The sequence below is a fragment of the Tasmannia lanceolata genome, unplaced genomic scaffold (assembly GCF_043159265.1).
Source record: "Tasmannia lanceolata isolate RefF3 unplaced genomic scaffold, GAP_Taslan_0.1 ptg000007l, whole genome shotgun sequence".
Classification (NCBI taxonomy): Eukaryota; Viridiplantae; Streptophyta; class Magnoliopsida; order Canellales; family Winteraceae; genus Tasmannia; species Tasmannia lanceolata.
Window position 1 is genome coordinate 2,476,822 of NW_027518684.1, and position 27,385 is coordinate 2,504,206.

The 27,385-nt window shown below is 38.4% G+C and overlaps 1 protein-coding gene and 1 long non-coding RNA gene across 3 annotated transcripts; one reads left to right on the forward strand and one right to left on the reverse strand.

Moving 5' to 3' along the window:
- Positions 1 to 686: 686 nt before the first annotated feature.
- Positions 687 to 27,099, reverse strand: LOC143881402 (protease Do-like 2, chloroplastic). 2 transcript variants are annotated; one of them, XM_077384447.1, is made up of 21 exons: positions 26,769 to 27,099; positions 24,588 to 24,761; positions 22,474 to 22,527; positions 21,094 to 21,167; positions 20,855 to 20,918; positions 20,540 to 20,584; positions 20,079 to 20,186; positions 11,305 to 11,382; positions 9,532 to 9,598; positions 9,293 to 9,351; positions 8,373 to 8,472; positions 6,769 to 6,848; positions 4,954 to 5,010; positions 3,812 to 3,915; positions 3,503 to 3,590; positions 3,282 to 3,367; positions 3,131 to 3,155; positions 2,919 to 2,990; positions 1,805 to 1,855; positions 1,655 to 1,715; positions 687 to 1,162 (listed from the first exon to the last, which is right to left on the reverse strand). In XM_077384447.1, exons 1-21 carry the CDS (start codon positions 26,970 to 26,972, stop codon positions 918 to 920), a joined length of 1,896 nt encoding a protein of 631 aa, XP_077240562.1. In that variant the 5' UTR covers positions 26,973 to 27,099; the 3' UTR covers positions 687 to 917. The 2 variants fall into 2 exon arrangements, with proteins under 2 accessions (XP_077240562.1, XP_077240563.1); XM_077384448.1 differs by having other exon boundaries at positions 24,588 to 24,766; positions 26,769 to 27,092.
- LOC143881403 (uncharacterized) lies at positions 4,389 to 7,926 on the forward strand. The gene is made up of 2 exons (XR_013251935.1): positions 4,389 to 4,443; positions 7,542 to 7,926. It is a non-coding gene; the product is annotated as an uncharacterized LOC143881403 (long non-coding RNA).
- Positions 27,100 to 27,385: the final 286 nt, after the last annotated feature.

Here is a 27,385-nt window from a genome sequence, read left to right on the forward strand (position 1 = left end):
GAGGAGATGGGGTCCAATTTGAGTAGGGTTTTTCTTTTCCCTGTTTTTCAGCCACTTCTCATCCTCTCCTCACTCATGCCCACTCAATTCTCAGCCTCCTTGCCCCTTTCCCACCACTTAGATAAACTATTATTCCATGGAAAAAACTTTCAGGGCAGCCAAACACGGCCGTTGACATGTAATATTTTTTTTCCTGTTTTTCAGCCACTTCTCAACCTCTCTTCACTCGTTACCTCTTAATTCTCACGCTCTCTTCACTGTCCTTGCTCCTCTCCCACCACATGACAAACAATTATTCAATGGAAAAAAAAATATCGTCGTTGCCAAACAACCATGATCTTACCGGAGTTGGAATTATTAGGAAAATGTTCTCATCTTGACGAACGAAAATAGCTATGATCCAATGCAGCACACATCACAGGGAGTTCCAGATATAAACGTGCAACTATCCAAATCCAAATTCCATGGCAAAAAACAAAATGGTTGAATCTAAGGCCGAAGACCATCAATGTAATGAAGGGCATGGATTTGAAAATTGAACTCTATTACATGATACTTTTATCATTTTGCAATAAGGTGAATGAATTACAAAGGCATTGTTGGAAAAAATTACAAAGTAACTACCAGCATAATTGAAAAGGAACGAGAAGAAATGGAATTTAATCCTATTAGGAAAAGAAAAAAAGGATAAAAATATGTCCTCTTAAAAAAAAGTCTAATGATTTTTTACATGAGCACCACCATAGAGCTGATACTGACCAATTTTGCATATGCTTATGCTCATAAGAGAATAGAAGAGATTAAAAATGTTACAACCAAAATGAAAAAAATAGAACTCAAATTATAGCACAGAGGATGTGAGGGAGCATTGCAACATTCATCTCCGGCCTTCATTTTACTTCCTTTACTACTAAGGATCATGCCCAAAGGAGCCCATCAAATCCGATTTCCAAAGAAGAAACTGGGTTGTCCTGAATATCCTGATTTATTACTTGCCCATCTTCTAATAAATCAACATATGGTTCCAACAAATCCGAAGACCTTTCGGATGGAATACCGTAATCCTTGAGAATACAGGGAGAGGAAGTCACAGCTGCCTTTCGTTCCAAAACAGCAAGAAAGTTGTCCTCGAATTCGAACACTAAGTACTTGTTTTCACATGCTATTCCATGGAGTCAAACAAAATTCGTGAGAACCAGAACAGTTTATACACAGTGATACGAGAAATAGTCTATGTTGCATCAGAATTCAGAACTGAAACAAGTATCGGAATAAGACTCGGATATCAAGCATTGGAATCCAGCATAGATATTGAGTGTCGGATTCAGCAAACCTCAAAAAGAAATTTCTGGATTTTCCAAAATATTTTAATCAATTTTTAAATTAAAATTTTTTACATCATCATATTATAGTTGTAACATGTACTGAAATTTTAAACAGGTCAAGTCAATATAATGTTTTATTTTTAGATAAAAACGTACTCTTAGGATGGATAAAACTCAAAACATGCGGTAATTGTAAAGTTGCGGTAGTAGTATTCAGAGAAAACAAATAAAAGAGGTCGCAGAGAATCCTGAAGTATTGGAATCCGACACGGGTACGGGGCCCATTAAGAAGAATCCATGTAACAAAGGAAATAGTTGATACTACTTACAGTCAACAAGATGTGCGAGATGTCGTATATTTCTGATTCGAGTCCCGTTGAACTTCAAAACCTGTTACCATTGTTGTGTATGTTTCAGAGAATAATATGGTATAAAAGGGATTCAGGTTCGAGTGTGAGTGCGAGTGCACAGCCACTTGCCTGCTGATTGTTCATATCTTCATATCCGATGTTTACTTCATTTGCTAAGACCTGTGGAAGCAAAAGATGTTTTAGGAAATAATGAAACCAAAGTAATAGAATTTCGTAAAAGAACTGTTAAACCCAAGGGTAAAAAAATGGTAGCTGATTTTTGCATGACATTGTAGGTGCGAGGGACTGGAGATGGTCAATAGTGATGTATTTGTTGCTATTCTTAACGTGGGCCATGTCTCTGATGATGGAATTGTTTTTGTCAAAGTTGGGGCTAACGTTCGCCTAAGGCAAGAGCAGATTACACCAATGTAGACAGCATTGTTTCTAGAATCGCTGGGGATGGATTTTCTTATGAGAGATCAGTTCATAGACCGTGCTTATGGAAAGTTTTTGCAAGGCTCCATCCTCTTCCGGCTTTAGGGCCTTTGAATTTGATCCAATTCAAACCCTTTCTCGAAGAAGCCATGAAAACATGGGAGGCTACACTAGAAAATATCCTAACCCTAACCCACATTTAAAAAAGATAAGAAAAGAAAATCCCCTCTCTCGTCTTCCTTGCTGTTCTCTCATGTTCTTGCAAGGGAGAGGCTATTCGGTCATCTAAAAAAATTACTAACTCACAGTGATAGTCTAAAAGAAATAAAGAGGATCAATTGTCTCTATGGAAGAATAAAATCCAAGGTGTACATGAAGGAAGCGAGAAGCACTAAGAAAGTGACAGGGAAACAAAAGTGAAAGCATGTCGGAAGTATCTTTTAAATCAAATAGGAAGAAGGATGTAGAAGTGAACAAGAAGTGTGGGGAAAGCATCATTGGAAGCGAGCATGAAGCATATGAGAGAGAGAGAGAGTTACAGTAGTTTAGTTTCACAAGTTTGTTAGGAAGGGAAGGTTACCTTGGGTTAGGGTTAGAATTCTTCTAACTAGATTGGTCCAATCCACGGGAGAGTTCCCAAGGGATGATCTTTTCCAACTAAGGTTACCTTGGTTAAGGTTACAATTCTTCTAACTAGATTGGTCCAATCCACTGGAGAGTTCTCATGAGGGCTAATCTTTTCCAATTCTCTCTTCTCTCTCTTTCTTAATGTGTGTGAAGTCTTGGTGGAAAGTTATCCTCTAACCTGGGATAAAATCACAATCTGTTCTCCTCTGAACTTTGCTGAAGAGTATCGTGCCTTTGTCAAGAGTTTCAGCTGGAACAAAAGAAAAAGGAACAAATAAAAACTCACAGCTCTTTACCAGAGACAACTATTAAAAAAATGGCTAACATATGATAGTAGCTCTAAATAAAAGCAGTACATAAAATTAGTATTTACGTGATGATTTAACTTACCCCTATTGAGTCTTCACACTCCTCACTGTCATCGTAAAAATTAGTTCAAGTGATTAGTTATTAAAACGTTATTCAACAAAAAAAATATTCAATGGCATACTACAAGGTAAACCGTTATTCAACAAAAAATATTCAATTGAATAGAACTTACCCTATTAGAGGCTCTGACAGTGGCGTGAACACTAGACCGGCAATGATCAAATATGAAGGCTGCCCTCCTTCGATGTGATATGGCACCTTGAAGGGAGTGAAAGAACACCATATTTAACTTTTTGAACATAAATTTTGATAAAACAAAGATTTCTTAAAGTGAATAAAGAGCTCCAATATCCATTTTGTTCAATACAAGGAGACGAAGTTCTAACTGCATACCAAATGAACACGTGGATGTAGAACTGTTTGAACTTTCATGTAAGTCCCATCTCGAATGATACCAAGCTCCGCAGCATCACCTGAGAACCTGATTATTCAAAATAGCATGTTGTTCAAGAGCATGTGAGTGGATGAAGACACTCAGACTAGACAAGGAAAAAAGAGTGATGATAAATATGTTGAAAAACACAAAATCAGATAATGATTTAGGCACTAAATGAACAGAGAAAAAACAAAAAATCAGATAGAAATCATCAAAGATATAGTTCCAAACACAATTTCTATACAATGAGGAAATGAGCACTTTACTTTTGACTTATAAGGTAGCGGAAAACTATACGTTCAGTCGACCGGAATGGAACCGTTCCTTCACATCCTATCTGAACACCATCAAAGCTTACAATCACGTCCCCCTGGAAAAAAACATAATGTCTCAAATATTATTCTAGAACTGCTTCAACAAAAATTAAAATACATTATCCTTTGAAATAGATTAAATAAACATCAAAAGTCAGATTAAAATGTAATGCAAGGAAATAGCTACCATGAATTTCAAAACTTGCATATTTGAGTGGATAATATTAATTTATACAATGAAAGCAAAAACAAATAGCGCATAAATCATATAGTATAATCAATGAGGTGGACAGTTAATGTCAAGGTTTGGCACTCAAAGAATGGAAACCCCAGGAGCTAATGATGATTACACCTTGATTGGATTGAGATGATTACAAAGGAAGCCTTCTAGTTCTAGAAATATTTAATTGTTAGTGGGGTTATTCGCGAGCACAATTAGACATTTGATCTAGAAGTCTTGTAAACTCATGCAGGTCCTTTAAAACACATGCTCCTTTGATGGATTAACACCAAAGAAATAAGATTGATGGGTCGATCAATAGGTAGAAACATCAGAATCCTGGATGGGGAATTTTCACTTTGAGGTATGTAATTCATTTTTTCTTGTTGTTTCATTTGCAATATTGCTTATTTCGTGCCAAATACATGTAGAGGGTCTTAAAAGGTAGGCCTATAAACCTATATTCTAGATCTATCCTTATTCCCACTTTTTCATATTTTATATTTTTATATTTTTATATTTTTTCCAAATTGATTTACTAGAGTATATTGGTGTTTTTGTTGATATTTTAGGGGTAGAACCATGAATGTGTAAAATATCTACGATGTTTTCCATTTTGTGATTATTTTATGTTTAGACAATTTTTTTTTTTTTTTTCAAATGATCTGTTTCTTTACTTTCTAGATACATGTTACTAGTAATATTTAAGACTAGATCTATGCATCTACGGCCTACCTACTTGATCAATATAGATATTTGTTAGAAACCCTAACATTCATTGCATTTGTATTTCAACTAATGAAAGGGATTACCATTCAAAAAAATAAAATAAATGAAGGGGATTATGCACATTTAAGTTTCTCACACCACATACCTCCTTTAAAACACCGTTTGCAGCAGAAGTGGGTTCAACTCTTCTCACCAATACACCCTGCAATGAATGAGATCCTAAAAAATTTAAAAGCCAACAAACAGGAGTTTGGAACCACTGAAAGATGCATGGCTACATTTATCAGTGCAAAATGCAGCTGAGACATATTCTTATAAATATCAATATGAGATGTGTACGAACGCAAGAAAGCAAAGGTTGTCCTATGTTGTTAATAATATTTTATAATCCTGAAGCCAAGATGAACTCTTGCACACTTCATGCAAATGTTCAACAATAAAGTAAGCTGAGCAATCCAAACAAAAGGTTAATTATGAATCTCCGTATCTTTCACTTCTCGTTCATCTTGGATATTTATGAAGAACTCTCTTCATCACAACTCAGTTAAAGTATAACTTCTTCAGCTAGATATATTTCGGAATTTATGGCCCTCAATTCAAAAACACTTACATCGTTTTGGTTCAAAAACGATTAGATCTTAAGGCCCTCAATTCAAAACATGGTTCAAAATGTTGGTCGGTACTATATGTATCAGGCAAATACAGTGTGATGCTGGCCACCTAAACTGATATGTAGAAAATTGTACCAATCTGTGTGCATCAGCTGCACCAAGTTGATATGAGACCATAATGACCAATACAGTACCGATATGGCATTGTATTGGTGTTGAAAGGATGTGCTTTGTGTTGCGTTAAAAAATCACCCCAAAGCCCCTTCTTTTCATTTTTAAATCATTTTCGACTATTTTCAATCATTATTTCTCAGATTAGGATCATATGACCATATCCTACCACAAACTTTACTTGGAGCGTATAAAACAAAAACTAAAGCATTAATTGATTGATAACAGGTATATTGACGGATTTGAGGATTTTCTGTTTGAGGTAAATGATCTAATGTCTCCTTGTTAGGGATTAATTGTAAGCCATCAAAACAAAGCATGATGAATTGAATAACACAGTCTTGTGACATTTGATTAAATTTGAGGCATGAATATTCAATTGTTTTAAACTTTAGTCCATTTTTTCTGTCTTCTAATGTCTGTTTTATTTTAGGAATTAATATTGACAAGCATAAATTTAGGCACTTTATGTGTGTGAAAGGGAGGGTGCAGGAGATATAGCAGCTTTAGGTTAAAATAAAATTCAGACATGTTTAGGAGGAAATTAATCTTGGGAGTTTTTGATGAAATTGATTTCCTTGTAAATAGATTTCTCATAAATCAACCCATCAAAACGGCATAAAATGGGTTTCTACAGAAATTGATTTCATGTGCAATGGTTTTACCTGCATCCAAATTCCCTATTTGATTTGCTTTTGCTTTGTACCAGTTTTTGCCTATGTTTATTAAGGGTATCTATACGAAGTCTCATCATGTGGTCATTTCTGCTTTCTCTCCTCAATGAAATAAAAAAGGGGCAGCCCAGTGCACGAGGCTCCTGCCATTGCGTGAACAATGCAAGTGGCAACATACATGAAATTAATAAAAATAAATAAAAAACTAGATTGAGTGAACAATACAAGTGGCAACATTCATGAAATTAATATAAATAAATAAATAACTAGATTGAGTGAACAATACAAGTGGCAACAGATATGCAACACATCCTCAAAATACCCTCAATTTCTAGAATACACAAATAAAGATACACTAGTATACACCAGTAGCACAAGTACACACATATAGAACAGATACATAAATTAAAACCAGACACAACTTGTAACACTATAGGCAATGACTCTTTGAATAAGCCAAAACATAGAAATCATTAGGTATGGCAACTAAATACAGAAGCATACCTCATTAGACTGTACTTTTAAGCATGCGCGTAGTGCTGGATTCTCCAACTTTTGCAGCAAGACTCCAAGGGAAGGGAATCCTAAATGTTCATGCATAAAAGATTACACCAGCTAATTCGACCTATGTCTCCTGGGAGAAATCTAAATGCACCAAATCTTTTACTTAGAAAAACAACTGCATGAATCCATTTAAGTGCAAGAAAATTACTCACATTCTGAGATTCTACACCAACAAATTCAACGGCTAAGTTTGATTAAAGATAAAGAAATGTTCTATTAGACATGAAATAGAAAGTGTACACCATCAGGTGCACACACATGCAAGTATGAAAATATAGAACCAAAGTCTAAGAAATGGAAAATAACACCATTGATGATGTAAACAGATTATTCACCTGAGTTAATTGTGTTAGAATGGAAAGATATACAAAAGAAACAGCCTCTAATGATTCATTTTGTCATTACATGAAACATATTGAACACGATAGGCTATTAAGGGGAGAAATATGGAGCATGGATTAAGCAAAACATAACAATAACTTTAATGGAAAAGAGAACAAATAAAGCAGAAAGAATCACTGTACATATAAAATATAGAGAGATGATAAGGAAATGTCAGTGATTAAGGCAGAGATAGAGGAATTGAAAACAGGATTGAAGATCTTTGTAGCATTGCATGGTTGCCCTTTCATTGTTTTCTTCTCTTTATTTTTTTATATATTTGAATGGTATGGTACTTTCACAGCTGAAGAGAGACTCCCTAATGTAATTAGATGGGTGCATGGAGATAAGGTACGCTTGGAGATCACCTGAAGCAGTCTAGGCAGCCTTGGATTTGGCCTTGGATAGTTGGATGTGATAATCAATTTCCATCATGTGGGTTGTGAGGCCAATGGAAAAGTTGACGATCTAGCGAAAAGGCACATGTGGGTAGAAGTGTGTTGATAACTAGTGATAAATTTCCAAAATTTCGAGAAGGTATTAATGCAATTGGGCAGTTTGTTTTTCCCTCTTTCCTTCTAATGTTCATCTCCTGGTTCTAATTTTGTTGGGTGATCATCTCACACATTCCCTTCCTTTTTCTTTTCACTTTCTAACAACATTGTATCATTAAAAAAAAGATTAAAAAAATATAGTAGCATAAAACCCCGTTCCTTCTTTCTCTCTCTTATGTGGTCTTTCTTTTTCAATATAAATATGGAATATTTTACTCTTACAAGATTAATGAGAATACCAATGACTTTCGTATCTGTCACAATCCCGATTTTAATGGCAAGAGTGTTACAAAGTTTCAAAGTGGCGACTCTATTGGCTTTATGATAATTATCAATTTATCACATGGTGAAGCTAGGTTCAAAATGCCATGAAATGTAAATAATGAAGAACAATATCAAGGTACAACATTCGATGTCAGTATTTCTCCTTGGGGGAGAAATATAATCCTTTACCTTGGAAGAAGATCCTCACACTAGGATTTCATTTCCACAAATTTGTACTAGACAGGTGTTCATTAAATGTCACAAGGTTCAGCCAAAATTCATAATTGCAGTATGCTCATAAATAAGGAAGAAAGGTAGAATCTAGTATGAGGTAAAGTCACTTACCAGTATATTTCCCATTTCTTTCATAGTCGTTCAAGAAATGTGACACAACTGTCGTGGGAATCACATATCCAATATTCTCAGCTTCTTCAGATCTGAAAACCTAAATGAAATGTCTGATAAGAATCATAAAAAAACATAAAATGCAAGATATTATCTTAAATTTTGTAATTCCTAGATTACTAGAACAATAATTTATGCAAATCTAACACAGATAAACAAAATAAGTTTGTTAAATATCAAACTAGAAAGAGAAAGGGAAAAGGACTTATTTTCATGAAGGGAAACAGCAAACAGCTTGATTACAAGCTTACTAAGTATTAAACGGCGAACCTACAAAATGGGTTTTTTTCCCTTTAAAATGAAATTTTGCTAACTATGGTCATGACGCTTGCAGACAATTGATCACTTTTTCTATTTTCACCCCAATTCCCAGCGAAACCTCTAGACACGAGGGCAAAAATGCCCAGCAGGTCATAGTCATTTCCTTATCTACTCTCACCACATCTAAAAGACCATTCCAATACACTGCCTTGAAACTCACCCTTAACTCCTATAATCTTTGTTACACCTAGGAATGTAGTCCCAGCCCCTACATTACTTTCTTGTGTTGGAAAGAGAAATTGCCAATTGCTATCCAGTGCATCAATTGACCAGCCAGAACAAAATGTACAGGCAACTTCTTCTGCAACTATCAAAACTAAGCTTTCCAACTCTAGGAGAACAGGAAAACCAAACATTTTGCTCATGAGGAGTTCTCTACTACCCAAAACAAGCATCCATCTAGTAGATTCTGAGCTAATCTAACATCACCTAGATTACTTTAAATGTTCAGCCAAAGGTATTGCATTGTTGTATTTAGTCAAACACTTGAACAAAGTGAAGATCACACAATAAATTTGAGAATTTAGCACGGAATCTACCTGAAATGCCACCCCAATGCACTCCCCTTGGTCATTGAATGCAGGACCACCACTATTTCCTACATGATGACAAGTATAAAAGATTGTTCCGTGCCTCAAAGAAACAAACGAATGAAGTACCACAATTCTCAAGAACTAGATAAATACCAGTTCCCTTAGTTTAATTACGGGAAAGAAGTAGCAAACATAAATTTCAAAAAGTAAAAACAATATGGGTTAGACGCTTGGAGTCCACTAACCAGGATTTATCGCCGCATCGATTTGAATGCCCAGTAAATCAGATGCTCCATGAGCATATGAAGTAACCTAACAATAATGAAAGAAGAACTAACTTCAAAAGCTTGTGTTGCAATAATCCCACATAATTTAGAAAGGAAAATGTAAGATTAGAACAACATCTCAAATAAATAAAGAAGACAGCCTTGGTTCTAGCTCCATTCTTCTCACAATAGTTGTATCATACTTATTTAAAGCGTGCCATGTGCTTTATGTTGTAATTTCAGTGTCCATCAAGTGGCAGATCATCCATACCAGCTTCAAAAGAATTTCCTACCAGAGAAGATGGGTAAGGGTGCGACTGGGTAGAGCGGGAAGAACTCAACAAATCCACGAAGTTCAAGGCTGGAGTACTAGAAGGTTAAGGGAGATGAAAGCAGCCCTTCTTGGAGAGCTGTTGTACTACTTCAGAGAAGAAGTGTAACATTGTAGCCGAAGGACACAGTGAAACATTGTCGGATTAAGGCAGGTGACTGGGTTGTTATAAAATCAGATAGGATGGAGGGCTTCAGTCAATGCATAGGATTAGTGTGACATTATGTTAAGGGTAGAAGTGAGTGTGCTTAGTGTTGGAAGGACTAATGGTCCCGTTCCTTTAGTGAAGCCTTTACTATCATCTAGTAACATAAACAGGTTGAGGGTTCCCCAAAAGAAGACGTGGGAAGGTCGCATGAGTTTGAAGCTTCATAGGGGCATTAAGGGAAAAGAGGATGGGTGGTTTAGTTGAGTTACTGGAAAGGCTAAAGGAACACCAAAGACAGGGGGGGGGTGTGTGTGAGTGGAGATGTCTTCCGTACATTCTTTCTATGACAGGTTTGAAGAAGGGTCGTGCTCCAAGTCAGGCCTTCCGTCCAACCCCAGCACCCCCAAGGGTGATAGCTTTCTTGTTGGCCCCCTACTCTCGACATAATTCACAGGTGATCATCTCCAACATGTAGGACATTGCTTTTCAAACAGATGTGTCCTATGATCGGATCTCATGGAACTCAGTCATGTGGTCCACCTCCTATGATGAGCGGAAGTGTTGGGGTGCTAAGCCTTGTGGCCATTCTTTGGGGCTTGTCGAAAGAGTGGAACAATAGGGTTGGAACAAGCTCAAGGAAAGTGGAGTTAAAGGGCATAGATTTTTTAATGTAGTGGAAATCACCTCTAGAGGGTTTAGTCTTTTGAAGCTCAACTTAGATAGAAGTTTGGGTTGGGCCCTGTAGCTCAATGGTTGACGCTTTTTTTCTCAACCATGAGGTTGCAGGTTCGATCCCAGCTTACCTTAACACCCGCCCCCCCCCCCCCCACACACACACACACCACCTCCCAAAAAAAACAAATATACATATGTGCTTACTGTTCCTGCACTCGAGCGCAGATAAGCTCATCTGCGCACAAGTGCAAAAAAACAGGGTGGCCCCACATTTTGGGGTGATCCAAAGCATTCATTTGAAAGGCCCTTACCTAGATAGGGTGTCTACAAAAAATCAGATCCATAGGATCATCTTAACCCATCCAAAAATGGAGGGAAAAAATGGGCAGATTTGTGGACAAACAGATCTACTTATCAAGTACAAATTCCTTCAGTGAACGACAATAAAGAGAGAAAGAAGACCTTTACCTTTGAATGGATAATGAAAAGTAAAAATCCAGTAAATGTATCAAATTAATGCCTTGAGAATGTATGACATTGAATATCATATTAATGGTGCGTAAGATAGAACTTGAAAGTTCATGGTAACTAATCAAACCTCTATTCGTGATACCACACCCTTCGTCACTGATATAGTATCACCTCCAAGTGGGTACCCTACGACAGTTACTGCATCCTGCACATTAAAAAACAGAAATTTTACATTTTAAAGAAACATCAAATCATTAATGCAAAAGGGAGAAAGACAGAAAATTATCAAATGGCAACATAACCACATGATTTTTTGGAAAATTACTCGCCCTCTCCTGCACATGCTATTCCATGAAAACAAACACAATGCTACAAAGGAATGGAGAATGGTAATTACTTAGATTTACATTTTGCAACCTAGTGTCCTATACACAGAATGGATGCCAAATTTCATGCATGAGGAAAATTAAAAGGTGCATGATAAAATCTATGCAATCAAAGTATGGCAAGCAATGTTGAACATCAATGGGATTCCTGGCCAAAACATTAGGATAAACCCAGTATGTGATGGAATGAATTTTTCGAGCCAAGAATAGAAACTGGTCGATAAGGAGAGTTTTAAAATGGTGGAGTAGATAGAATCGAAGGGAAATTGTAGAGAAAATTGGTGACAGAACTGACTAGGACACTTACGAGTGTCAATATCAATTTTTATGACAGTGTTAAACTACTCGAGAAATTCCAAACAAAATCCAATGGTCAGATCTGTTCTTTTCTTTTAAAATGTAATCTCAACCTTATGAAATTTAAAGATTCGGGAAGACAGGAAGAGATCTAAATAGATCTGGCTGTAAGATTGGAGATGAAGGTTGAACACATGCATTTGAAAGAAATACTTTAAAAAATCCCCAGTCGTTTGATAAAGAAAACAGAAATTTTTAGAGGCAATAGCCAAAGGTTCGAATAAATGACAAACATTGGAGGAGAAGAAGAATCTTTGGACTACGGGGAAAAGCTTACCAGAGCATCACACCAAAGTATCTTAGGGCATCACACCACTAGGTTTGATCAAGGCATTACACGAAGATTCAAAGGAGGATATCATATCAATGTGAATACTTGCTAGAGCAATTATGATTTGGGGATGACTGGTCATTGTACTTGCTTTTAATTCTGTTACACGAAAGTTTAGACAGAGAAAATAGAATGAGTTAGGGTTATCTCCCCCTGACTCATATCTTTATACTAAAACATAAAGGGATGTACAAAGTCATAAATGCCCTTAGGCAAGTTACATATTCCAACACTCCCCCTCAAGCTGGAATGTAGATATCATACATTCCTAGCTTGTTACATATATCACTCAATTTTGACTTATTTAAGGACTTTGTAAACATATCAGCTAATTGGTCCCTAATTGGTCCCCTGACCAAGTAAACACAATGCAAATCTCTCTTTTCTGGATTCTTTGACGGATAAAATGACAATCCACTTCAATATGCTTGGTGCGCTCATGGAAGACTGGATTGTTGGCAATGTATATTGCAGCTTTGTTGTCGCAATGAAGCTGCGAAGGAGAAGATGAAATGAAGCCAATTTCATAAAGAAGTGAACGTAGCCAAATAAGTTCCGTGCTTGTCTGTGCCATTGCCCTGTATTCAGCCTTTGCACTGGACTTAGCTATAACATCCTGCTTCTTACTCTTCCATGAAACAAGATTGCCACTTACAAATGTACAATACCCAGTGGTGGACCGTCTATCTGCTGGGGATCCAGCCCAATCTGCATCAGAGAAGCCTTCAACTTTCATATGGCCATGTCTTTTGAACATCAAACCCTTCCCTGGAGCCCCTTTCAAATACTTGAGAATCTGTGTCACCGCAGCCCAGTGAAAAGTACGTGGAGAGCTCATATACTGACTGACAACTCCAACAGCAAATGAAATATCTGGCCGAGTAACCGTAAGATATATATAAGTTTACCGACAAGCCTGCGATACCTGCCAGGATTCTCCAACAACTCTCCTTCTTCTGGAACGAGTTTCACATGGTGCAGAAGCTGGTTTAACTCCAAGATTGCCTGTTTCTTTTAGCAAGTCCAAGACATACTTTCTCTGTGATAGGAACAAGCTTCTAGAAGAACGAGCAACCTCTATCCCCAAGAAATACCTGAGCTGACCCAAATCCTTAATAGAGAATTCCTTTTGCAAGAAGGTTTTCAAACGTTGTATACCTTGTGAATTGCTCCCTGTGATGATTATGTCATCCACATAAACTATCAACAAAATACACCCAGCTGAAGAGTGATAACTGAAGACTGAGTGATCCACTGCGCATTGTTTCATACCAAAGCGCATGACTACCTCACTGAATCTCCAAACCACGCACGCGGAGATTGTTTAAGGCCATAGAGTGACTTGCGTAGGCGACACACGCAGGAGGAAGTCCCCCCCTGAGCAACAAACCCTGGTGGTTGCTCCATATACACCTCCTCAGTCAGGTCGCCATGGAGAAAGGCATTCTTCACATCCAGCTAATGAAGGGGCCAGCTATGATTAACAGCAAGACACAGGAGCACACTGACAGAAGGAATTTTCGCAACGGGACTGAAGGTCTCAGTGTAGTCAACACCAAAAGTCTGAGTGTATCCTTTCGCGACTAACCGTGCTTTTAAGCGCTCGACAGATCCATCAGGGAGGTATTTGATGGAGAAAACCCACCGACAACCAACAGGATGGGCACCACGGGGTAGAGAAACCAGATCCCAGGTATCATTACTATGAAGAGCGCCCATTTCTAGGTTCATAGCATCACGCCAGCCAGGATGGTCAAGAGCCTCAGCCACTGACTGTGGTAAAGACATAGAAGACAAGGAGGAAACAAAGCTCTGGAAGGTACTGGTGAGCTTATCATAAGAAACAAAACTCGAAATAGGATGTACAGTGGAACGGGATCTCGTACGAGATGCAATAGGAGAATCAGAAACAACAGAGGAAGGCGGAAGAGAAGATACCTGAGAGCGAGAGAGAGGGATCATCGGCTCAGAAGATGATTGTGCGAGAGGAGGTAGAAGAGACCTATCTGTAATTTGGCGCCGCTGATACTGCTGTGTAATTTTAGGTGGAGCTGGCTTCTCCAACGTGGCAGAAGAAGTAGAAGCTGCAGAAGCTGGCCGCACGGAAATAGGAGATGACGGAAGAGAAGCAGGTAGATCTGGTAAGGGAAGCGAGACCTCGGACTCGAGAGAAGGGGTGAAAGATGTCGCGTCATGTTGGAAGAATGCCTCAGACTCAAAGAACGTAACATCGGCTGAGACAAACCAGCGACGCAAACGAGGGCTATAGGAACGATAGCCTTTCTGCGTACGGGAATACCCCAGAAAGACACAACGCTCAGACTGGGGATCAAGTTTGTCACGGCCAGGTCCAAGGTGATGAACAAAACAAACGCATCCAAATACACGAGGTGTCAGAGAAAACTGTTCCTTACTAGGAGATAAAATCTCGAAAGAAGAGGTACCCTCTAAGACAGAGGAAGGAAGGCGTTTGCTAAGAAACACGCCGTGAGAAGGGCATCACTCCAGTATGCCTTAGGAACACTCATCTGAAAAAGAAGAGTGCGACCTACTTCAAGCAAATAACGAAGTTTCCTCTCAGCAACACCATTCTGTTGAGAGGTGTACGCACATGAAGACTGATGTAAAATCCCATGTTGGGAGAGATAGGATTGAAAGCCATTAGTATCAGAAAAATATTCTCTAGCATTGTCAGTACGAAGACATTTAATATTGCAATTATATTGATTATTAATTTCAGAATGAAATGTGCGAAAAGCAAAGAACACGTCGGATCGACTCTTCAGTAAATATAACCAGGTCATGCGTGAGAAGTCATCAATAAACACAATAAAATACCGAAAGCCAGTAGTAGACGCGACCCTAGAGGGTCCCCATACATCAGAATGGACTAATTCAAAAGGACTAGACACTCGACTAATGATCCGGGACGGAAACGACACACGACGGTGCTTCCCGAGTTCACAGGACTCGCACTGAAAACTAGAAAAAGGTCCGGGAACCAGAGAAGTCTGGTGCAGCCGCTGAAGTGAAGGATGCCCCAGGCGACAATGCCACTGAAATGTATCCACAGAGCTATGTAAGACAGTAGGCGGCCGGCAGTCAAGACGATAAAGTCCATCTTACCTCACGACCCGTTCCAATTGTCTTCCCAGTCGAGAGATCCTAAAATAAACAGTAATATGGGAAAAATGAGACAGAACAGTGAAGAGATTTAGTAATTTGGCTAACTGAAAGTAAGCTAAATGGTGATTTTGGTACACATAAAACAGAAGATAAGGTAAGAGCAGGATGAGGGGAGATATGACCAACACCAGTGATAGGTGTAGTGGACCCATCAGCAAGGGTGATAGACTGAGAGGGAGATGAGAAAAAGCGAAAAGAATGAAGCTGAGAAGAGTTATCAGTCAGGTGATTGGATGCGCCAGAGTCAATGATCCATGACCCTGAGCTAGATAGAAGGGTAGTGGGTGAACTACCTGGCTGGGCGAAACCTGCAGAGGGAGGACGAGAACTGAGCCGCAGACGCTGGAACTCCTCATAATCGGCACGGGATAATGTATAGGTGGAATCAGCTGATGCAGGAACAGAAGCAGAAGGAGCGCAATCTGAAGCCGAAGCAGTAGTAGCACCCATGTGAGCCAAGTGTGCCTGACGAAGCTCGGGATGCAGGGTATAGCAATGGTCAATATAATGTCAATCGCGCTGACAGTGAGTGCAAAAAGAACGGCCACGTCCACCACCATAACGACCACCATCACGGCCACGACCAGAGAAGGCTGCACCACGAGGCGGGCGAGTACTGCCATCATAGGTCGCGAGAGCAGAACCATCAATAGGAACAGATATCATTGAATCACCAGGAGAGCACTGCTGGACGCGGGAGTAAACCTCAGTTAGGGAAGGAATAGCGCCAGAACCGATAATCTGCTGACGAAGATGCATGTACTCTAGACCCAAACTCTCAAGGTACTGCACAACACGGATCTGATTCCTTTGACGGGCAGCCTCTGTGAGATCCGTGGCAAGCGGCATGTAAACATCAAGCTGCTGACAGAGGCCAACGAATTGGCTGTAATGGGTGGCAAGAGGAAGATCACCACGGCAGAAACGCATCCACTCGGAATAGGCAGAGCAGATCCGACTAATGTTTGCCACGCCAGAGTAAAGAAGAGTAACATGATCCCAGATCCGTTTCGCAGTAGGCAGAAGCATCAAGGGCCCAGAGACGTGAGGGGCCATACTCTGCCACAGAAGGGTACAAACAAGAGCATCCTCCTGTTCCCATCGATCAAAGGTGGGATCCGTCGTAGGAGGAGGATCACGACGAATGACGTGGGCTTTCCCACGGGCAATAAGATACTTCTAGACTGCTGCTTTCCAAGTAACGTAGTTTGCCCCATCCAACTTAACAGTAGTGATATGTAGATGATGACGAAGAAGACGCCAAAGAGGGTGTCGGACGAACACCAGGAGCTACTCCTGTGGAAGGATTGTCAAGCACCTCCTCCATAACAACAAGCAAGAAAGACGAATAACAGGAGATAACAAAATAGGTGGGCAAACTAGGATACGCCAAGAAAGCTAGACGCGGCTCCAAGAATGACGGGCATCGACGAAGCTTGACAAGAGGGAAGCCATGAGGCACAGAGGGAAGCCAAGAAAGACGAATAACAGGAGATAACAAAATAGGTGGGCAAACTAGGATACGCCAAGAAAGCTAGACGCGGCTCCAAGAATGACGGGCATCGACGAAGCTTGACAAGAGGGAAGCCATGAGGCACAGAGGGGAGCCGCAAAGACAAACTAGAATCAAAGTAGGGTAAGAGTAAGAGATGAAGATCTAACACATAATAACAAGGAGAAAAGAGTGGTAGGGTTTACCAAGGGATGAAAGGGAGAGGAGGAAAAATGATGGGGGTTGAAAAACTTGGGGTGTGAGGCTTACCAGCAGACCTACGAATTGGGGGGATTTTGGGGGGGTGCAGATCCTCGGTCCTGGAAAAGGTTTTCCAAGTTGGTAAGAAAATATTTTCCTGGAAAATTTTGGGGGGGTGCAAATCCTCGGTCCTGGAAAAAGATTTCCGACTTGGTGGGAAAATATTTTCGTGGAAAATTTTGGGGGGTGCAGATCCTCGTTCTTGGGAAATAATTTCCACCCTGTGTGGCAAATGTTTTAGGGGTTGCTGCGCGGGGGAGGAGAAACGTGGCGGCGAGCCTGGTGCCTTCTGCTCGGAGGGAACGACTCCTTCTCAGGAGGAAAAAGAAAGCGTGCCGGTATGCCTCGGATGAAACTTGGCCCGGAGTTGGGTTTCGCAGCGAGGGGGGTGGCGGAGAAAATGGAGGCTGATAGAGAACCCTAGGGATCAGAAAACCCTAAGGCTCTGATACCATGTTAGACGAAAGTTTAGACAGAGAAAATAGAATGAGTTAGGGTTATCTCCCCCTGACTCATATCTTTATACTAAAACATAAAGGGATGTACAAAGTCCTAAATGCCCTTAGGCAAGTTACATATTCCAACAAATTCATTACATTGTACTTCTTTATTGACTTTACTGTTCCAGACATGTGCGACAACGCATATCACTAGGTGTTTGATGTGATTAAGCAATTATGGATGGCTTTCTTGCTTATGTGATGGTTTATAGGTATATATTTGTGCTCATTCTATCATTTCCCGAAGTTTCATCTCAAAATTTCATCATTTGGATACGTTTATGTGATTTTACAAGATTTCCACGGAAATTTCCCACCGAAACCGAAATGTTTCTGTTTCCGTGAGACTGAAACCGAAACCAAAATTTAAAATCTTGCATGCATACATATATACATCTCAAATTTTCATCATGGAAGTGCATGGCATGTACTAAGATTTGATTTCTTCCAGCACAGCACTTACTATCTTATCATAAAGCACATCTCAAGAGATAACAATCGTTACTGTTTAGAATGAAGATGGATCGTCAGTTAAGTTACAAATATCTCCGATATTTTCAAAATATAGCGATTTTATCGCGATATTTTGATAGAACGAAAAAAATCCCAAAATAATCCTGACAATTTAAAGAATGTGGCGATATTTTCATTTGCTGCTATAATATCACGATATTTTACATTTATATATTTTTATTTATTGTTTTTCCTGATATAACCGGAAAAAATAAAAATAAAAAATAATATATCCTGAGATTTTCCCTTGTCGAGAAATTCCGGGGAACGATATTTGTGACATAAAGCATCAGTACCTTTCAGCCAAGTTGATGGAGTAAGAAGAGGTAGGACCAGACCGAAAACAACTTGGAACATAACAGAGAACATGACCTTGGATAGGAGAGAATGGAAGAAAATGATCCATGTAGATGAACCCAACTAGTGTCAGGATTAGAATTAGTTAATTTGAGCCGGGTAGATTCTTTCACCTTCATCATGAAAATTTTCTAAAGGATTCATTAGCCGACCCCAACTGGTCTGGGACAAAGGCTTAGTTGAGTTGAGAGCATAAGTACCTTTCCAATGATTTCTTTATGCAAAAACCACTTCTAAGAGATTATGTGGAACCTATCCCTTGTATTATAACAAAGCTTGACAATACTCGCAAGACAAACGTGTCATCACGGTTCAAGCCACTTCTCGGTCTCATTTGTAAAATAGCTCACAAATTGTTTTGTGTGATCCTAGTCATGAGCCCTCCCAGCAGATTATGTATGTCATCCCCTGATCTTAAGTTTACCGTGAAGCAAGTTGAATTAGTTAGAAGGATAAAAACTCTCTCCACTTTATCAGATAAAAGGGTTTTCAAATTTCTAAAGTATGGGTCTCCCATGTCCCAACATCATGGGCAAAGCAGAGCCGACTGCCACTTTACTTGGGACAGACAGGGTGTGTCATCTGTTTTCCCCAGATCTCGGGACAGCACTAGATTGATAACTTCACAAGAGCGTAACTTAAATTAAATAACGATGTCATGTTCAGAAACTATTGCTGATGGTTTGTGCACGGCAACGGAGTTGGAATTGGATGATCTGTGGTAGTCTATTTTTTTAGGGGTAGCTTGGTATTTTGACCAACGGTTAATTCTTCATTTAGACAAATAGTGATTATGGTTATTGTACATTTACCGTTCATGTATAGGAAACCCCATCATTCATTTAACAGATGAAAATTTTTATTTGCAACCCCTTAAAAGTGTACAATATAGAATGACACATATTGAGCCTGTAAGGAGCAAAACAAGTTTTTTTTATGGTAGGTAACCTACGACCTCAAGGTTGAGGAACAAGCCTCAACCAATTGAGTTACGGGCCCAAACAGAGAGCAAAACAAGTCCCCAGACTGATTAAATAGAAATTCCCCTTCTTTCATTATCCATGCTACGGTAGACACTTAAATTAAAAGAGGAACGCCCTATGTCACAAATATCATTCTCAGGAATTTCTCAGTAAGGGAAATTCTTGGTATATATTATTTTTTTTATGTTTTGGGTTTATATCGGGAAAAATGATAAGAACAAAATTATTCAAAAATATATAATTATATAAAATTTAAAATATATATATATATAATAAAAATATCGTAAAAAATCGGGATAATATCGCGATATTTTATGCTAAAAATGAAAATATCATTCTCAGGATTATTTGGGGACGTTGTGATTTTATCAAAATGTCACAATACAAACGCAATATTTTGAAAATATTGGAGATATTTGTGATATAGGGAACGCCAAGGCTCTTGCCGAAGACATACTAGAAAGACTACATAAATTCTTCCATTTAAAATAGAGCATCTTGGAAATAGTTTCTGAATGGAGGATAGGATCATAACCTGTAGACATGGCAGCCGACCAAAACGGAGTGGTTCTGCCCCTTTCCAGAATTCTTCACTCTCTACTGAAAGCAAAGCAATGTCACATTCAACACCTCTGGCTAAAACCTGTGCAGAAAATTACTGAGGAAGTTGTTAGCCACAAAATCCAAGCCCTGATGTCCGATAATTGTTTATTATCCTCAGCTTAGGAAACTAGATCTTCATTCAGAAAAAAAGTTCACTAGAAAAAAACAACAAAAAAGGAAACCACCTGCCCATCTTTAGCACTAACAAAGAGCAATAAGGCATCTATCTAAAACATGACGCGCATGATAAGAATTAACATCGTAATGGGATTGGATTCCATAAACATATCCAATCAACTATAACGTATACGCCCAACGTAGTAAAAGGATATTATAGTGATGAGGAACTTGATTGCAAAACAAAAAGTCATCCTCACTAATAAAGTGAGATACCTTGGCCACAAATTTGGTGTCATCTCCCCTTCTTTTCACTTTGACCTGCAGTGATTGACAAGATTAAACAAAACACCTGTAAAATCTAACATTTCCATAATCATAGCGGAAAAAAAACAAGAAAGAAAGAAAGAAATATGAGAAGGGCACATGATGGGAATAACGTTTAACAGTTTGACAAAATTTCTCCACAAGCATCTTAAGTTGAACATCATAGAATAAAGGAGCACAAGAAATTTGAAGATGCTTTCATAGATAATAATGGGGTTGCCTTCATGAAAAAACCCCAATTTTACTAGTAAATCATCATCATACCTGTGTACCATGTTCAACACAATGGGCATTTGTCAAAAGCTTCCCATCCCCTATCATAAAAGCACTGCATAACAAAGAATGCCTCAGCAAATGCATTTCGTATGGTTAACCACTATATGAATAATTAACCTTAAGAATTTACAAGAATATAATAGAAAAGAAACTATGGATCAACTCGTAGAACATGATAATAAAATCTGCATTCAAGCTCATTATCAACTATAGAGTTCAATACATGCCTTCCTGTACTTGTATACTGTCTTTGTTTTTGCCAAGGAAGAGAGTAATCAGGCTCAGTATGAGTGCAGTAAACCTAGAAAAATGTAAAACAGATAAGCATCATAAGACAAAAGCAAGAGACGGATCAGAAATTTGAGCAATCAAAGTGCAAATGGTTACCAGAGTAATTGTGTATAGCAATAGAAAGTATTGATGTTTTGAGACTAAGATATGAGTAATATCAATATCAAAGGATAAAGTTTCCTAGCATAATATCAACATCAAATGCTCTGCTTTTGCTAACATCCCCTTACAAGATATCATTAAAAACTGGATTGCTAATTTTATGGACTACTTCCCTCTAACGTGCCCTTTGAATGTCATGCCTGTTTTATAATGTTGACTTTTTTTAGCCTCTTTGAGCTTCTTAAAAAAAATTGTAATTAATATAATACATGTTCAAAAATAAAAGTAAAAGGATAAAGAGTCCTTGCAGCATAAGATGAGGCGCATGGAATTGGCATTGTCATAATAATTTGATTTAGAGATAATACACTGACGTACGAAAAACAAAAAATTTATGATAGAGATGTTCTTAAGGAAAGGGATTAAATTTATGGTAGGGAATGAGAAAGAATTAGATAACTGAAAGATGTTTGTTGGTGAGAATCTCGTCATGTTGATCTCCCATCCTCATATTGTCCTGTTACAGATAAGGATGGAAGAGATGCTGACTATTCTCAGAGAACAGGGTAAAGTAGTGTGGGTTCTTCAATTGACTCGTTAAAAACATTGGATAGGTCCCAAAACTCTTCTCCATGAGGTGATCCTCATCCTCTGATCTATTGAGGTTTAAAATGGACAGTACCATATAAAATCATCCATAGATAGGAGGGTTAGGATTATCCTGTGGAGAAGAATTTTGAGGGATGGCCTATCCACTTTGGGGCCCAATTTTTTAATGGTTTGTTTGTGTGCAGATATTTTTTTATGATATATTAAATAATGTGTCAATGTGTGTATAGATAAATAATTAAATATGTGTGTATAAATATTTTATGATATATCATATGTTTGTGTATATATTTATTAGTGTGATTGCGCTCACGCAAATCTATGTAGTTATATATCCATTTATCCATATATATATATATATATAGAGAGAGAGAGAGAGAGATAGATAATAGATATATTGATACATGCATATACTCACATACAAGAGAGAGAGAGAGAGAGAGAGAGAGCATGCACAAGTGGAACAAGCTCAAACCCAAGAAAACAAAGTTCGGGCAATTTAAATAGAGGACCATAGATATGAACTACTTATTAAATAAAACAATTGACAATTACAATTCATCAACAATTATCCAATGAAAGAAGCAACAAGCCATATGGACTACCTTCACGACAGCATTAAGAAAAGTTGCATCTTGAAGACTTCCACTGTCAATAACCTGAAAATGTGGTATCATTTCTCAATACTCAAAACAATCATTGCAGGATGGAATGGGAAGAAGTTGAACACAAGAAAATAAAATCCACTTACACATCTAACCAATATAATTGAATAAGGAATATAGAGATGTGAAAAAAAAAAGAATTTTAAGCATAAATAACATGAATGGGAATCAGACGAACATAGAATACCCATTTAACTGGATTACAGATATCCACATCCACTTTGCTAAACTCCCGATCTAGCACTTATCTGTGCACAGAAGTCCAACGCCAGTTGCAATGAAGTTGGAGTTGCTTCGATGAAACTTTTTTTTATTTGTGAATGGTAGCAAAATTTATTCAGAAAATACAAAACGGACAACAAGATGATCTCAGTCCAAGCTACTCACAGGAGGGGAAAAAAAACCCACAGCCAACTCAATAGGATACATATGGGAGGACACCATGGCAGATTTGGCCACTCCATCTCTAGCTAAGGAATCAACTTCCTCATTAATGGAATCTTTAAAAAAAAAACTTCCTCATTAATGGATCGATCAATGGGCTGAAGCATGACACGGTGCATACCCAGCAGATCAATGATCTCCTCATAGTGGTTCTCAATGCGCCAAGGATAGCCAACCGTATCCTTGATCCACTTGATCACATACCTTAACCTTGCACTATCTAATTGTACCCAAGGCTAGGGTTCTGAAATCCAATATCCCACTTTAGTTCCAAGATCTGGGCTTCATTGGAATCTTCCATTCCAATCGGGCCGAAGTAAACAATCTTGACCTCGAGATCTCAATGCCAACCAGCCATGGGTTTCTGAACTAGACCCTTCAAAGTTTAGCTTAACGTAGCACAACAAAGGAGAAATCCAATGATGGGTGTGAATACCACTGCCCACAGTGCTGACCGTACAAATATCACACTTCCTCCTTAGCTAAACACTCAAAATGTTTGCTAGCAGCTTAGAGCTAACCGCCCAATGGATAACAAGATTAAAAATACTATGCATAAGCATGCCAACATGACTACCAAAAAAGCCTCCTGTTCCTTTCCTTCCACGGTATCCAAAGGACATCTGATGTAGAACCGGGAAGGGAAATAGAAGAAAGGGGAGAAAAAGAGAAGACGAAGAGAAGAAGAAGAATAGGAGAAGAAGAAGCATGGTTTATGGTGCCAGCGTTGCCTACTTCACTTATGTGCCGACTATTAATTATTTGGACGTACTGTGCTAATCTCATTTAATTAAAATGCTGAGCCTGAATTAATACTAATCTTGCAGAATCTGACTGGAAGCATCAGAAGAGAAGTTAAATCTCGAGGCATAGATTTCTCAGAGATATAGAACTCCAGCCCACGCTTTACATTATAAAAGGATTTAGTTCATTTTGTTTTCCCTGTATTTTGTAGTTATTTTTCTTTTTATTGTTTCTTCGGACCACCTCAGTCAATTCCTGTACTTTAACCTTTTCTCTGCATCATATATCCCTTCCTTTACCATATTTTCTAGGGTTTGGACTAGAATGTCATAAACAGAAAATACAAAGAGAATCCAAATGTAAAGGCATGATAAATGATGCGCTAATTTACATATAGTCATAGCGTTTAAAAAACAACACAAAAACAAAACCTTGCATAAGGTCATCTAGACATCTCTTCCTATTGTAGTGCTGATTTACAAGGAACTCAGTAACAGAAGATAAATATCCAAGTAGTGCGACATCCTAGAGACAAATTTTATGCCAAAAGGCAGTAGTATATATCATAGTGGCGGGTTTAGCATCAACCAATGAACGCCGAAAAGGCAAAAACAGCATGAGTCAAGCTAGTTCTCAGAAAGTTTCAACTACGACCTTTCCACATATTTTCAAATTTGTGTTCTTCAAACTGAAATCAGAAGATAAGTCCAGGGATTCAACAATAGAAATGCTTATTTCAATAGGATGTTTCTTATTTAATAGTGGTACAGAATCAACACAAAAAAATAGTGTAAAGATCAGTGAAATGCTCAATGTATACAGTCCACCGCATTCTAAATGTTTTCAGAGATACTCAGTGACCATGCCTGTTTTTCCTTCAGATCAAACATAAGCCCCTTCATGTCTCTCTTCTGCTGGCCAAGTGATTTAGATACCATTGGCTGAGATTGTCCCGTCTCCCCTTTAGCAGCATCTGGTGGCAACTTAGGCCTATCATCTTTTCCTCTTCCAGGAAACCTCTTCAGGGAAACAGGTTTAATCTGAACTGGGTGAATCACATCCGGGAGAAAAGAAAAATTAATTTACTGACCACACTGATGAAAAGTAAAAGACCAAATCATAATCAGAAAAAGAATAGATTGAGATATATGCTGGGAACAAAACCATGTATTATAACTCAACCAGTGAAAAAGGCAGTCTCTAGTTGTATGATAATCTACGAATAAATAGAGAAGGATCTTCTCTATAACGTTCTTCCTTTACCTGACGTCAGCGGTCCCTTCAAGATTTAATCTTAAACTTCAAAGTTAGTTGTTTAGCAACTTACGTTATATAGAATATTTATGAGTTGCAGGTCCTAAAGGAATCATGATATGTCGCAATGAAGTCTTCTTTTTCCGAAAACAGACGTCAATGAATTCATTAAACAGAGAGACAGAGAGAGGAAAGACTACTAGAAAGGTAAAGCAACATAGTTATAAGAACTAAGTAAGAGGCGCACAGTCAAGAACAAAGTTCCTTAACTCCTATGCCTTGGCAGGCAGGGCAGTTGATAATATCATTAGCTATTACATATTGTAAGGCCTAGGGCTACATATTGTAAGGCCCACATGTTAGAATTTAAAGTTATTTAGAAGTATGAAGAAGCTGTAGGAAGAGTCTACATATTGTAAGGCCTAGGGCTATCAACTTCAATAATGGCACATTAAATAAAAGTTTGCTATTGTGCAAATCGTGGGGAAGTTCCACACCGTCAAGGTGAGATACCTTGGTTCCTTGGTGAGATGCCTCAGAAGCTTAATGAGATGCTAACCTATCTATCTTTCTATTTATCCCTCGCATTTAGCTAGTTATCATTTGTGTTCTCATTGTCATGAATCTATCAGATACTTGTTAGTTCTGAATTTCTATTAGTTTTTCATATCTCCCACTCCTCCTTTCTTCTGGAATAGTTAGACATTGTTCTAGATACCTTTTAGACATGGTTAGACGCTATGATCTATTCCTTTCTGTTTATTTCTTTGCTTCTCTCAGATTTACCATATAGGACTGTTTCCTTTTATTTCCAAATCCCGCGATAGGTTTCAACAATTCATGTTATCATCTTGTCGTTAGTAAATCCAAATTTTGAAATCCAAGCAAATTCTGCAAGTTCAAGAAATCCCTGTGCTTTTTCTTTTCTTTTTTGAGTTTCTCTACCTTCCCCTAGCTGTCCTACATCACTCATTCACCGAGTCAGAGATTGATCACCCATCATACGGTAAGAATTATCAAGCCAAGTTTCCCTAATGTCTCAAAGTGCTGAGGCCGAAGTGAGAGTGGTGTGGAACAAGATCAATCTTGCTCTTCAGTTAGGCTCGTCAAAGATCTGGGTTGAAGGAGGCTCCCTCAACACAATGTTTGGGGCTTTGGGCTAAAGCCAGCTCCCTTAACACAACAATGGATTGAAGGTGACTTCATGAACCAAAGGTTCCCCAATATCTGGCAATGCTAAGGCAGGCAAGCTGATCGCTTTTCATGCGAAAAAAGGGGGATTTAAGTCCATGATTTGGGTAGAAGGTGAATAGGTAACTCCCTTAATACTGTCATATTGCTTAAAATGGGCCAAAACCCCTCTGTAGGTTCAAACTTTAAAGAGTACTTTAGAGAGATAAAAGACATTTTGTTGCAGTTTGAGTATTCTTTCTCCACATTCATCGCTAATGAAACAATAAGGATGAATCCTTAACAAATGTTATTGTTTCTTGTTGAAAATTGATGATGTGTAACAGTTTGTAATTTTTTTGGTTTGGGCGTGGAGATCTCCACATAGCCTCGACTTCTTCTTCTTTTGCCTTACTTACTCCTTTCTATTAAAATCCCATTTGCTTGAAGAAGAAGAAAAAGAACAATAAGCTAAACACCAACCCATGAAAAAATATTAATCACTACAAAAAAGATAAACAGTAACACATTCCCAGGTTGTGAAACCTTATCAAACATTGGATAACAAGAGCAAAATAAAGGAAACTAGAGCAGAAGAGATTAAGGGGGAGTTCCCCTCTTACCTCATTTTCTGTCGTTCTGTAAGAGGAATCTTTCCTGAGAGCTTTTCTTGTATAAGAATCCAAGGGTTTATCTGAGCAAAAAAATGTTTTCTGCCAAGTGCTGACACGGCAGGGAAAGAAAGTGAACGAGAGGGAAGGCGAGGTTTCGGTAGAGAAGGAGAAGGAGAAGGTGGTTGGTAATGCCATTGCCATTGCCATTGCCATTGAAAGAACGAAGAGAAGGAGAGAGAAAGGAGAATGATGGGTTCAGATAAACTGACGCAGAGACATAAAAAAAAATGAAAGTTTTTTCCTTATCTTCTGATTTATTTTCTCAAAAACGAATTTGGATTATCCCAAGTTCCTAACTCCTAAGTTGAAAGGCACTTTCAACCAATGGGGGCACACTTTCACCTTATTTATGCAAAGGCGACCTTCTGTTTAGACTACTACCTCATATTTTAATGAGAAAGTATGTCGTGGCCGCAGCCCAAAAATATAGTGGGCCCCACATTGTTTGGCTGATCCAAACCGTTCATTTGTCGAGCCCTGACATAGATAAGGTTTGCCCCTCAAATCTTACCCTCCGCTAAAATTACTGTGCCCCAAAAATCTTCATCATAGGATGATCCTAACCC

Coding starts and splice junctions, on each gene's coding strand:
- LOC143881402 (XM_077384447.1), bottom strand. CDS start 26,972: ATGGCAATGGCAATGGCAATGGCATTACCAACCACCTTCTCCTTCTCC. Junction 20,585..20,854: donor GTGTTGAACATGGTACACAG/GTATGATGATGA, acceptor CAATCACTGCAG/GTCAAAGTGAAAAGAAGGGG. Junction 8,473..9,292: donor GCATTGGGGTGGCATTTCAG/GTAGATTCCGTG, acceptor CATTTCATTTAG/GTTTTCAGATCTGAAGAAGC.